This window comes from Glycine max, chromosome 2 (genome assembly GCF_000004515.6).
Source record: "Glycine max cultivar Williams 82 chromosome 2, Glycine_max_v4.0, whole genome shotgun sequence".
Lineage (NCBI taxonomy): Eukaryota > Viridiplantae > Streptophyta > Magnoliopsida > Fabales > Fabaceae > Glycine > Glycine max.
In genome coordinates, this window is record NC_016089.4 from 45,836,488 (window position 1) to 45,850,251 (window position 13,764).

The 13,764-nt window shown below is 33.8% G+C and overlaps 2 protein-coding genes across 2 annotated transcripts; one reads left to right on the forward strand and one right to left on the reverse strand.

Annotated features, from left to right (window-relative positions):
- Positions 1 to 471: 471 nt before the first annotated feature.
- LOC100500307 (18.2 kDa class I heat shock protein) lies at positions 472 to 1,252 on the forward strand. The gene has a single exon (XM_003519324.4). The coding sequence runs from the start codon at positions 598 to 600 to the stop codon at positions 1,057 to 1,059; it is 462 nt and encodes a 153-aa protein (XP_003519372.1). The 5' UTR covers positions 472 to 597; the 3' UTR covers positions 1,060 to 1,252.
- A 5,668-nt stretch (positions 1,253 to 6,920) lies between these two features.
- LOC100815870 (uncharacterized) lies at positions 6,921 to 10,433 on the reverse strand. Its single transcript, NM_001254704.3, has 3 exons — positions 9,827 to 10,433; positions 8,983 to 9,336; positions 6,921 to 7,710 (listed from the first exon to the last, which is right to left on the reverse strand). Exons 1-3 carry the CDS (start codon positions 10,106 to 10,108, stop codon positions 7,075 to 7,077), a joined length of 1,272 nt encoding a protein of 423 aa, NP_001241633.1. The 5' UTR covers positions 10,109 to 10,433; the 3' UTR covers positions 6,921 to 7,074.
- Between the last annotated feature and the right edge of the window lie 3,331 nt (positions 10,434 to 13,764).

Here is a 13,764-nt window from a genome sequence, read left to right on the forward strand (position 1 = left end):
TTTAGACGTGGCTGCACTTGGCATCAACACTCAATACAATCAAATATTTGTTATCGCAATTCGCAACACCTCATATATTTCGTTTTGCTACTGAACGCCACATCATAAACAAATGTTCAAACGAGAGGGATGGTCTCAAATATTTGTTTTTTAGTTTAATTTTAATGCATTAAGAATTTTTAAACTATTAATTAATTAAAATTACAATTGTACCAATTTTTTAAAACTAAAATTACTTTATGACCTGTAAATAGTTATTAGATAAATTAATAATTTTTAATTAAATAATAGTGTATTTGAAGTTAAATTCTTTACGGATTCACCAAGCAAATTAACAAAGGTGAACAATTATGGGAACCAAACCCAACTTTAATAGAAACCCGTAGAAAGTTATAGAAAGTAATTAACGTGTCTCCATCAATGGCTATCTTAATAAATATTCCTAGAAAATACTAGACACAGGTCTTGTTTCCTATATATATAAAGCCTCCTCCGCAGTTTGTCCTTAGAATCAGAAGCAGTGAGTGAATAGAAAGAAAGCCTCGTCTAGTAAACCCAGTTTTTACAAAGTTAACATAACAAAATAAATCACCAACCATGTCTATCATCCCAAACTTGTTCGGTGGTCGACGAAGCAACGTCTTCGACCCAGTTTCTCTGGACGTGTGGGACCCATTGGAAGGGTTTCCGTTTTCCACAGCCAACGCTGGCGAAAGTAGTGCCATAGCCAACACTCGCGTGGACTGGAAGGAGACACCGCAGGCTCACGTGTTCAGCGTTGACCTTCCCGGGTTGAAGAAGGAGGATGTCAAGGTCGAAGTTGAAGACGGAAGGGTGCTGCAGATTAGTGGTGAGAAAACCAAAGAACAAGAACAGAAAGATGATAGGTGGCACCGCATTGAAAGAAGCACTGGGAAGTTCATGAGGAGGTTCAGGCTTCCCGAGAATGCTAAAATGGATCAGGTCAAAGCTGCTATGGAGAATGGGGTGCTGACTGTTACTGTGCCCAAGGAAGAACAGAAGAAGCCTCAAGTCAAGTCTATTCAAATCTCTGGTTAAATCTTTTGATTGCTGTCTCTTATTCCAAACAAGTGTGTTGTGTTGTGTTGTGTTATGTCTTTTTGTATGCTGTTCTCTGCATGTGTTTGTGTTGTGTAATGTATTGTGGTTTGTGTGAGGGTTTAATAGAAGGGAAGTTGTTGTGAAGTTTTCCGTTAAAATGCATCAATAAATTGATATTGCTTTATCCCGACATGATTTTCTAAATCTCTCATTTTCAATCTTATCTGGGGAAGTGTCTAGAAATTAGGCTTCAAAAACAGGCCTTTCAATACGCATTCAACAAATAGAGATAACAAACTGATAAACATAACCAAAGCACAGAACTAAAAACAATTCAAATTGAAAGGATCAACAATTTATTCGAATTGAGCCTAGCAACTAATTCAACAAACTCTATCTTCAAGGAATTATTCGCCCGCATCAATTATTTTGTAGGATGCAAACTGATTCCTTCGAATGAACTCCGAGTAATAGAACAAGAATTTTTAAGAAAAAAATAAAAGAAAATACAATATTGCCTGTAGATGCAACCGAGGAAACTAATAAATGGGTTAGAAACCATATGTTAATCTCGTTTCCTGTGTGAATGTTGTTGACACACGAATTGGTGTTCGATCAATATTCAATTGAATGTATTTAATTTTAAAATTTATCATATTTTTTGGATAAAATTTATTTTAATAAACACTTTAATTATTTAAATTTAATTCAATTTCATATTTATTATAATTAAATATCTATCTTAAACTTTAAATTGTCATAACTTTTAAATTTTTTTATAATAAATTAAACTATCTATTGGTAATATAATTATCAATTTAATATATAATATTTTCTAATATTTTTATTTATGCTCAACCATTTAATTAAAAAAATTTAGAAAATATATTTCATTCCATCATTTAATTAAAAATGTTATGGAAGTTTTTATTTAAAGGGCACACTGATTATTACGTTAGTAAACATATATTTAGTAAACATATATTTAAAGGGAAAAAGATAATGAAAAATGAAAACCATTCTTCAAAAATGATAACAAACACGTAAATGTAAAAATATATATACACTGATCTAAACATGCAAATAAATTTAAATAGCATATTTAGATCAAACAGCGGAAATTAAAAGAATTACGAGCGTACCTCCAGCTATTGCAAATTGAACGGGAAGCGACGCACACACGAACCTGAAAGACAGTTTTGTTCTTCCAGACCCTTACTCACTCTGAATAGATGGTGTATTTTTTTTTAATAGAGAAGTGAGTTTGGTGATACAAAACTGAGAGCACCCCATCCTATTTATAGAGTCTGTCCATCACAGAGCTCTCTTAACTTGTTATCAGAACGTGAGATAGGAAGTTATCGGACGTGAGATAAGAAGTTATCAGTACGTGAGATGATGGATACGTATTTTTTACTGAAGGTGGTTGCAAATATATTTGCAAAGATATGGGATGAATGTGGATGGAAAATGGACCAGATTCAGAAGTAACAAATTTTTCCAAAATAATAAAATATAAAGGAATGTGCAACGTGCATATAACGTGGGCCTCCAACATTCTCCCACTTGGTCCATTTAACTCAACATCAACCATAACAAGAAACATAATATATGAGTCATGGCGATAGGTCCTCTGATGATGAGTAGTATCTCTCATGTACCACAATATATCGAGTCTCTCAACACTAGCTCTCAACTTAATGAATAAACCATATGTTTATTCTATATCTAAACCGAATGATTTTTCTCGAAATAAATAAATATGTGCACAAAACGATATGAGAAAATATCTAACTGAATAAGAGTTTCATTGAAAATAACAAATGTACATACAATGAAATTACATCATGGAACCAAGTCCCATTCGTACTACATGATCCTTAAAATTCTTTGGTGGCATGCCTTTAGTTAAAGGATCAGCAATCATTAACTCAGTGTTGACGTGTTCAATGACCACTTTCTTTTCTTTAACACGTTCTCTTATGGCTAAGTACTTGATGTCGATGTGCTTACTTCGACTTCCACTTTTGTTGTTTTTAGCCATAAACACTGCAGCAAAGTTGTCACAATACAACTTTAATGGCCTAGAAATAGAGTCCACAACTCTAAGGCCAGATATGAAACTCTTCAACCATACACCATGCGAGGTAGCCTCAAAACAAGAAACGAACTCAGCCTCCATAGTGGAAGTAGCAGTCAAGGTTTGTTTGGCACTTCTCCAAGATACAACTCCATTGGCTAACATAAAAATATAATCAGATGTTGATCTTCGTGAATCAACACAACCAGCAAAGTCTGAGTCGGAGTAGCCGATCACTTCCAGACAATCAGTTTGTCTGTACATGAGCATGTAATCTTTTGTTCCTTGAAGATATCTCATCACTTTCTTTGCAGCTTTCCAGTGGTCAATACCTGGATTACTTTGATATCTTTCCAAAACTCCAACAGCGAATGCAATATCAGGTCTAGTGCAAACCTGAGCATACATAAGGCTTCCAACTGCTGAAGCATATGGAATATTTTTCATGTGTTCCCGCTCAAAATCATTTTTGGGGCATTGACTCAAAGCAAGTTTGTCATCCTTCACAATGGGAGCTACACTTGGTGAACAATCTTTCATATTAAATCTCTCTCTAAAACTTTGTTGATATAGGTTTCTTGAGACAAGCCTAAAATGCCTCGAGATCTTTCTCTATGGATCTTTATGCCTATGACATAAGATGCCTCTCCCATATCCTTCATATCAAAGTTCTTTGAGAGAAATTGTTTCACCTCATATAGCATACCCTTATCATTAGTTGCAAGCAGAATGTCATCTACGTATAATACAAGGAAACAAATCTTACTCCCACTGACCTTCTGGTATATACAGTGATCCATGACATTCTCTTCAAAGCTAAATGAAGAAATGACCTCATGAAATTTTAAATACCATTGGCAGGAGGCTTGTTTCAATCCATAGATGGACTTATTAAGCTTGCAGACTAAGTGCTCACCAACACTAGATAAGAATCCCTCAGGTTGTTTCATGTAAACCTCTTATTCTAGATCACCATTCAGGAATGCCATTTTCACATCCATTTGATGCAGCTTAAGATCAAAATGAGCTACTAATGCCAGAATTACTCGAAGAGAGTCTTTCTTAGATACAGGGGAAAAAGTCTCTCTGTAATCGATTCCTTCTCTTTGAGTGAATCCTTTAGCAACAAGTCTTGCCTTATGTCTCTCAATGTTGCCTTCTGAGTATTTCTTTGTTTTGAAGACCCATCTACATCCGATGGCTTTTACACCAACAGGCAACTCAACGAGATCCCAAACTTGGTTAGATGCCATAGAATCCATCTCATCTCTCATAGCATTATACCACAAATTTGATTCCTTAGAACTCATGGCTTGTGAAAACGTCTCAGGATCATTTTCGGCTCCAATGTTGTAGTCTGATTCTTGTAGGTACACTACATAATCACTAGGAATTGCTGTCTTTTTTATTCTAGTAGATCTTCTTAATGTTGTTTGGTCATCTTGCTGAGGAACTTGTTCAACTGGTTCTTCACCAGTTTGTTCAATATCATCATGTTGTTCCTCACAAACAACTCGATCTACATGATCACTTTCAACAGCTTGTGGAACTTCAATCACTGGTTGTCTAACACCCATTTTAACTTGAGGGGTGGGAATGACTACCAACCTATTACTTGTCCCAGAAGGTTCAGCTTCATAGTGATCCCTTTCAGAAGAAATGTTCTGAAATTGATCACTCCCACTGATCAAGTCATTTTCAAGAAACTTTGCATTCCTTGATTCCACAATCCTAGTGTTGTGGGATGGACAATAGAACCTATACCCTTTAGACCTTTCAGCATATCCAATGAAATACCCAGTAATAGTCTTAGGGTCTAGTTTCTTCTCTTGTGGATTATAGATTCTTACTTCAGACGGGCATCCCCAAACGCGTATATGTCGCAAACTTGGTTTCCAACCCTTGAATAATTTGGGGCAGTCCTTCTTCATGTGTCCTTTCTTTGGACAGCAAAAAAAATTAAGTTATTCTTAGAATGAATAATGTGAGAAGCTTAACTCAACTTCAAAAGCTAGTTCAAGGGATAAGGATTGTCCTTCACTTATATATAATTGTATTGTTAGTGGATGTGGAATTTGAATTATTTTCAAAAGTTATATTAATGAGAAAGGCAATGTCACAAGGAGTTCCAAATGCCCAGTTGTTTACAAGGTAGATGATACACTAAAAGGCCCAATATTGCTGGCCCAGTTTCAGCTTTTACGTGCAAAACATATTACACAATGCCCTGCACAAGTTTGCCTTCATCAAATAAAGTCATTTCCAGAAGATTGCACCCTCTCTATATGAGTATTCACTCGATATATTGCAGGCAATAAAGTGGATGTATATTCCACACATAGAGTGATGCATCAAAGTTTCGAAAATAGGCCTTACACCATGACCAAACTTTGTATTTTACTGCATCAAGTACCCCTTCAGAATCAATATTTTTCATATTGAATTTGATATCATTTCTTTGTGTCCAAATCCCCCATACCACAGCTGCCCACACGGACCACCAAGCTAGGATTGATTTGTTCCTTTTGAGCCCTCCTCCATGTTGCCAAAAATGATCAAAACAATTTGATGGCAATATATGTACCTCTCCTAACTACAGATAACAACTCTTCCAAACATATTGAGCAAACTTACACTCAAACATCAAATGCTTAGATGTTTCCATACATTCATTACAAAACACGCATTGTAGATTAGCATCATCAGGAATTATTTTTTTTTTTTTTTTCAAGTTGCATGTCCATGGTTTGAATTCTATCATGTGCTAACCTCCAAATAAACCCTTTAACCTTTGACGGTATAGGTAATTTCCAATTTTTTTGATAAAAATCCTTCGCCTCCAAGGTTTCCCATTTAACAAGATTATCATATACCTCTCTCACCACATATTGCTTCCCTTTATTTAATTTTCATTCCCACCCATCCGGCCTATGTTGATATGGCCTAGCTTCATCTATGATATTCTACATTTGTTGTACCACATTTTCCTCAATTGGAACCATGGCCTCCTCCATCTTAGCTCCCATTGCCATATCCCCCTAAACCGATTTATACGTCTTCATCATCACTTTCCCTAGCACTTGAATCATTCACATTGATAGCTGCTACTTTGGAGACACTAATCTTAAAATGTTTATTTGTCTTCTCTCCAATTGATTTTTATCAATTTTTTTGGTGACCAATTACTTTAGTTGAAAATAAAAATGAACATTGTAATAATTAAGAGAAATAGTTTGAACTTTAAAAATAAGTAGAATTCCAGTTCTCACGATAATTGATTTTTATTTGATTGTTGTGTGCATGTAAGAGTGATAAAATAAGAAAAAAGAGTTTGTAAATTAAAATAAAGATAAAAAAGAATTTCAAATAAATAACCAGGATAAAATTGAAAAACAAAAACGCTAGTAACTTATAAACTTAATTATCTTAAAAAATTACTTAAAGTAACTTATAAAAATAAGCTATAAGCTACTAAATATATATAAAAAAAAGTTTGTTCAGAATATCTTAGAAGCTAACAAAAGGAATGAAAATCATTCTTCAATAAAATGACAACGCCTAAGATTCATAGAGTTTCACATAGATAAATGTATCATAAGTAATTTTCTTTGTTTTCTTCATTTTTTTTTTCTTCTATAAAGATAAACCTTAATTAACACACGTTTATACACAACAAATTTAACTTGAGCTTCATACTAGATTCTAGATCGAGTGATCACAAAATATACTTAGATTATCCTAAGATTTTACACTTTTTATTTAGTTAAGATTCCAATGAGCATATATCGTAAGTTTTACGTTCTATATTTGTTGCAAGAAAATCACCCTGAAGTAAAGGAATTAAGTTATTTAACAAATACCACATATCCCCTACAAGCTCGACCATGCCCCACAAATGGGATGGATGGTCTTACAAAATGTAAGGTACCGATTTACACGTTTTCATCATCACTTTCACTAGCACTTGAATCCTCCACATTAATAGCTGCTACTTTGGAGACACTAATCTTAAAAGAAGCAGATTGAATCTTATAGGGCAACTTTGCATTGCTTGCAGCCACCCCACACTCTTCCACCCCTTTCTCTTCCTCTCTCTTCAAATCACTAGGTGGTAGGAAGCAATCCATGGACAACCCTTTGATGTTAAAATCCACTTCTTCAATTTGCCAAACCTCTTTTATTCTTGTCGTCGAATGGCTCTCAGGGCATTCACCCAACCTTGACAATGTGACCCAAGTCTTCCCCGCGTGTGCTATGTTAATGCCATCCACAATTCTATAGTCTTGTATTAGGGACTCCATGTTGGTTTCCCAAAATATGGCTTCACTTGCATTGGATTTGAGTTTGATCAAGTGGGAATCTTCTAATTGGACCAAAAGGCCTGTTCTCTGGCTAAAGTAGCCCCACACCGTGTGGCGAATAATCTCTACGTTGCTACTACTTCTTGTTCGAAGTGAATTGGAATCGGCTTCAAGTTTTAATATGAAACATTCTTCATTATTCACTGTCTTCTCTCCAACGCATATGGAGTTGTTGAACAAATTTGCCGTAGACCTTGGATCAAGACCCTGTTCAAAAGGCGTTAATTAAAAAAAAAATTATAGAATGGACAACATTATTTATATTGAAATCATAATTAAAATGTGGATATAGTAATATGTGTGTTATTCGACACTAGCTAGTAATCTAGTATTTTGCTTTCTTAACACGTTAGATTTTCCTTCCCCTATTTTGTCTCTCTTATTTCTTAATTGATTGATTGTATGTAGGAAGCATGAAATGGGGGCATATGACTATGATACGTGAATCATGAACTGAGGACATCAAATTAGTGAGCGTTCTTTGTTAGTCAAATTTCATGTCCTGGCAATAACCAAAAGATGCCTAAATGGCGATTACCTAGCTGTGACGCATTAACAAAAGGCTTGGGAGGACACAAGAAAAAAAAAGCTATTTGAAAAAATGAATACAAGTTGTCATGCACCGAGGAATGAAGATAGATACTGTTGACTTTTAGGGTCTAGCAAATTGTTGACTTCTAAGAATGACGATAAGTATTGTTAACTGCTGAATTGGAGGATTAGATACTTATGAGTTCGGACTAAATAAGGAAGAAATTTCCTCGCATTACATATTAAATTGTTGACTTCTGTTATAAAATGTAGACAACTTCGCGTTCAGGGAGGGCTAAGTTATTAATTTCTATGAAAAAACAATTTGGAAAGTGAATCGAATTTTTTATTTTTTCTTTTATTATTTTTAAAAGGGGAAGCACTTGGTTTTGGATGAGTGGGATTCGGTTAGGCAGCGTTTGGAAACACATTCAAACTAGCTTTTCTGTGTTATAGGGAGCTAGAAATAAATAAAAATTGAGTGACGTGGGAATGCAGCATAGATGGGATCATGGGAACACATTCAATTCAGATTCACACTATAGTGACTCAGAGGAAATCAAATTAAAGAAGTAACACCAATTAATGCAAGAACACGGTTTGGAATCCCTTTTGGCCCCCATTCATAATGGCAAGAGACACAAAGGAACACCAGGCCAACGTCACCCATTTCCTCAGTTCAAACTTGAAAACCGACAGCAGGGAATTTAGCATGAAAATCAGCAAAAAAATTTAAAGTTGCGCGAATCCTCTCTTTAACCCCAATGTCCCCACAGTAACATAACACACCAAATCCTAATCATAATTAATCATGTTCCATTATGTCAAATAAAAAAAAACACACACACACACACACACCTCTTTGCAACTTAACAACTTTAATTAAATGGAAAAAAAACTGAAAACGAAAAAGAAAAAACGGATTAGTAAAACTGAAATTGAAATTACCTGAAGTAAACGCCTAAGTGGTCTTGGTGGGCCACGAGAAGCATGAGAATGATGCCAAGGTGTTTGCCTCCACGCCACTTTGCCGTCACTCCCGGCACTGATTTTGTACCCAGAAACAACTAGTTCCAAGCACCACAGTTCTGGCTTCTTCTGCCACACAACGAACCCTCCCACTTCCTCTTTCATCTGTACCTTCTTCGTCTTCTTGCTACTCACACATTCTTCCCCTTCTGAAAACTCTGACCCTACTCTCACCTCACCCATCGCATACATGCTTTCCACCGAATTCAAACCACTCTCTCCTCCCACGGCCGCCACGTATTGTTTCACTATGTATTTCGCCATCGAAGCCTCCTTCTCAACACAAACAATCAAAGAGTTAAAATTGAGATACATATACATATATATACTCAATTAGTCAATTATGATCATTGTATGCTTAAAAAACAAAAGGAAAATACTTGGATACAGTTTCCTTAGGCGTTGTCGTTTTTTGGTGTTGTTCTCCAAACAGAATTGGAATTTCATCTAAGTAATTAATCCGCATGATAAAGGTTTGCAATAATAAAAAGATTAATATAGATTACCAAAATGAAATTCTAATTCTTATAGGAGAATAACGCTCAAAACACCTGGCAAATGCTAACAATGTGACAATGTTATGGGATTGAGAATTGAAGTTTCATCTCAATAATATGTATAAGAAAGGTTTGCAATAAACATCAACATAGATTATCAAGATGAATTAAACTCCAATTCTGATTGGAGAGTAACACTAAGGAATTGCATCTAAATTTTGTCAAAAATAAAAAAGAGAGTGTTGTCTTATTAGTCATTTACTCACAATGTTATGGGATTTAATGGTGATAGGTTGGTTGTGAGAGGTGACAGGGAGAGGGATCAATGGCGCTCCAACAACACCAAGCAATAGTTGGATATCTGTGTTTTGGCCTCCAAAGAGTGATGATGATCTTGAAGATTCAACATTTGGCTTCATCCATGACTTCATGTTATGCCAAGCTCTGCTGGTTCCACTCTTGATGGTGAAAATCTCCTCAGGGATGGGAACCTCCAGCACCGTTTCGAGCCCATCCTCGCGAGTAAGATTGGGACAGAGCTTCTTCATAGCAGAGAGAGAGAGAGAGAGAGAGAGAAATTAAAGAGATGAGTTAAGAAAATGTACTTTGGTTTCGATTACCATGAACACAAGAAAGCCTTTGGAGATAAAGGTAATGTTTATGGCTATAGATGGCTTATGAGAAAGAGAAGAGGAAGGAGAGGATTGAAGTCTTGAATTCAAAGGGAGCTTGGTAATAGTAATTATTAGGATATTTAAGGAAATCAGAAATGGGAGATTTCAGATTTGTATCAGATATAACATATTAGAGTGTTGAGTATGTAACTTTGGAAAAAGATTAACAACCAAACTATTGGGACCCTCACTTGTCTATGTCGTCGTGTTGGCACGCCTCTCATACTATATACTAACTTGTTATAGCCAACTTACGGTTTCCCTTTAAAATTAATGATGTACTTGTTTCTTTCTTTGTAGTATAATTTTATGATTTTCATGTCAACTTATTTTATTATTTTTCTAAAGGGAGGGTTGTTGAGATTAAGTTACGTCTTCTGGTTAATTATCTCCATTTACTCTGGCAGAAAATGAAAGGCCAAATCGTTTTTAAAAAAAGTCCTCGAGTTCATACCATTACTTTATATAGTCTTCCTTTAGCCTGGTTTTATTTGTCTCTCGGGATAAATTAATTTGTGTCAAATATAATTTCCTCTTTGTTGAGTAAGAGTAACGGGGAATCAGAAATTTTAGTGTTGCAACCTGCAAATGTTATATGTTAATAATTATTCTGCAACTACTTAGATCACGAGGCGTTTGCAAGAGTTTTTTTTTATACTTAATAAAAGTAGTTTATATTTTTTTTTTATATATCATGCATATACTTTATTAGAGTCAATCTTGTTTATGTCCGACGAGAATGTTTCTTAATCCATTGAATCGACATGTTAAATAATTCAGTATCATATATATAAAACCAAAGAATCTTATACCACCAAATCAATCTTTTGAACTAATTTTTAATTTATTTTAATGAAGCTTTAAGAATTTCTAATATTAATGTTTAACTAAATTACTAACCCAAGTTTAATTTGCCACGTAACTTATATCACCAACCGCCTAGATTTCACCCAATTGTTTGAGTATTAAATTATGGAAAATTTGACTAAATTTTATAATGTGTCAACTATTATTAAAATTGGTAACAAAAAATTCTTGCCGTACCCACAGTTTCTTAATTCAGTCATTTCTCTCATGTGATACTTTAGACTTTAATTTTAATATTAAAAAATAGATGGTATGTAAAACATCAATATTGACTTAATTAAATTAATTAAATAAAAAAACTAAAAATCCATCAAAATTATATAAAAGGTTTTTCCTTTTTTCTTTTTCACTTCTAGGTAAAAACGTACATGGAAATTTAATGATGTAACAACAATATGGTGTCGTTTCTTTTTCACATAGTAATATTATGATTAATTAACTATATTGAAATTGACATTGTAGCATATGTGAATGTGAGGTGAAATATATATACTTAGTGTGTCCGCCACACAATTGATCAGATACTTTCTCGTCAGGCATACACATATACACAATAAGTGAATTTGATTTTAAGAGGTGAACAACTTTCATTAAAAGTGAAACAAACAAAAAGAAAAGAGAAAATCATTAGCTAAGTTGCAATTGGGAGAAAAAAGAAGCACATAAGGATGAGCTCCAAAGAGAGTACATTGCCCCACAATTCAAACTTTGTTACCTCCTACAATGGCATATACTTTTATAAGCTTTGTCGTTTTTATCCAATAATTACTAACTAGTTAAAAGGATAAGATCATGCTTATTCAAGATACGCTACTTTTTAAACTTGGGATAATTGTCGGCAACACATATGATATATGCAAAGAACTTAAAGATGCATATGTCCCAACCATACAAGATGTGATTATGCAAGATGCGACCAACATTCTAATTCTAATTGTAATTGAGAATGGTAGCCCATGGCCTTGGCCATAGGTGGTTGCTGGTTACAGGTTAAGATCATATGAATCTATTCATGTCTCCAATGAACAGGGCCACGTGAGCTGTGTGGTATGATCCAATTTCTGATTATTGGTCTGGTTAAGCTGACAAGGAAGGTATATTAAGCGACAAAATATATAGTGCCGTTTTTGGATTCTGAATCATTTCATGCACGTTCATGAAAATGCTTCAGTAAGAGACATAGATTGGCCACGGGCCGGGTAACTTAACTATGTTGTTGTTACAACAATCGAGATGTATATTATTTATGAAAACCTTTTTTTTTTTACAAAAATGAAGAAAAAAATATCGATACGACACTTTTGTGTAACTTTTTATGTAATTAAGAGAGATATAAAAAGAAGAAGAAAAAGCTTAATTATGATTAGACGAGAGATATATAATAGAGAGAAAAAGGAAAAATAAATTGTAAAAATATGTACAAGAATATCATAATAAGTTTCACTCTTTATTTATTCAGGCAGGTAAATTTTCCTGTTTCCTTGTCCCCCGAGGAATCTCTATATCTATTCATGAGTTGTTTGATATTGTATTGATCTGTTCGATATTTGTTACGAAGTACTGAAGTGGGCATGCCTTCAGATTTGATTTGATTTTATCATTAAAATAATTTCCACTAAATAAACTATTTGTAATATTAAACATTTTAAACACATGTACTTTTTTTTATCCTCAATGAAATCGTTTTTTTCTTATTATTTTCATTTTACATATATATTCATAATGTAACCTAGGGGGTTAGGGAGTTCTAGTTCCTCATATATATGTGGTGAACTCAGATTATGCAGTTAAGGTGACAAATCAATGAGCGCTAATCGCGCCAAGTTAATGGCAGCAACTCGTGCACTGACTCAAATTGCCTTCCTATTTATTGTTAATCATAGGATTTTAAATAATGATGCTGCTTCATCCTCAACTAAATTGTCAATTTGTCATACTCGATCTGTTATATAACTTATATTATATTATTCCTAATTTCCTATGTTTGTACAGGTGAATTTTACCTTTACCTTCTCTGCCAGGCATTATTTAGGTGGATGCAATGTTAAAAGGTCTATATTTAGGATAATAATAACAAAAAAAGAGTGTAATATATTATTATGAATTGTCAGTATAATGGCAGCCAATAAAAAAAATATAATAAATATGATTTTTAAAATAATTATTTTAAATTTTAGAAACTTATTATATATATATATATATATATATATATATATATATATATATATCAATTAAAAATGTAAAATACATTTATTTTCATCTTCCCTTATATTTTTTCCCTGAAACTAAATTTCTGATGATGGTATATATTGATATGGACAGTTTATGACTGACCCATCACATGGCATTCGACGCTTCAGATAATGTCTTTCACATCTTTTCTTTTTTGTTTATTGAATTTTTTTACATTATTTATAGGTATATTTAAAAAAATTCATACAAAATGCAAAAAGGCAACAAAACCTACGTTAAAGTTATTTTAGTATTATCATAAATTAAATTTCAATTAATTACAGCAATAAATAGCGAGCATATGCAAATATTTAATATTGCTCCTCCATTCTACTTTTTTTTTCTTGTTAAAGTGGGGATAGGGGGGATATACATGGATCTAAATGGTCTGTCTGGATCGTAGAGGGGGAACAGAAGGACAAAAATTAAGA

What these genes read in the sequence shown, in the direction of transcription:
- LOC100500307 (XM_003519324.4), top strand. Translation starts at nt 598, where the DNA reads ATGTCTATCATCCCAAACTTGTTCGGTGGTCGACGAAGCAACGTCTTC.
- LOC100815870 (NM_001254704.3), bottom strand. Translation starts at nt 10,108, where the DNA reads ATGAAGAAGCTCTGTCCCAATCTTACTCGCGAGGATGGGCTCGAAACG. An exon ending in CCATTAAATCCCATAACATT is followed by an intron (nt 9,337 to 9,826) that starts GTGAGTAAATGA and finishes TGTGTTGAGAAG; the next exon opens with GAGGCTTCGATGGCGAAATA. An exon ending in CACTTAGGCGTTTACTTCAG is followed by an intron (nt 7,711 to 8,982) that starts GTAATTTCAATT and finishes CCTTTTGAACAG; the next exon opens with GGTCTTGATCCAAGGTCTAC.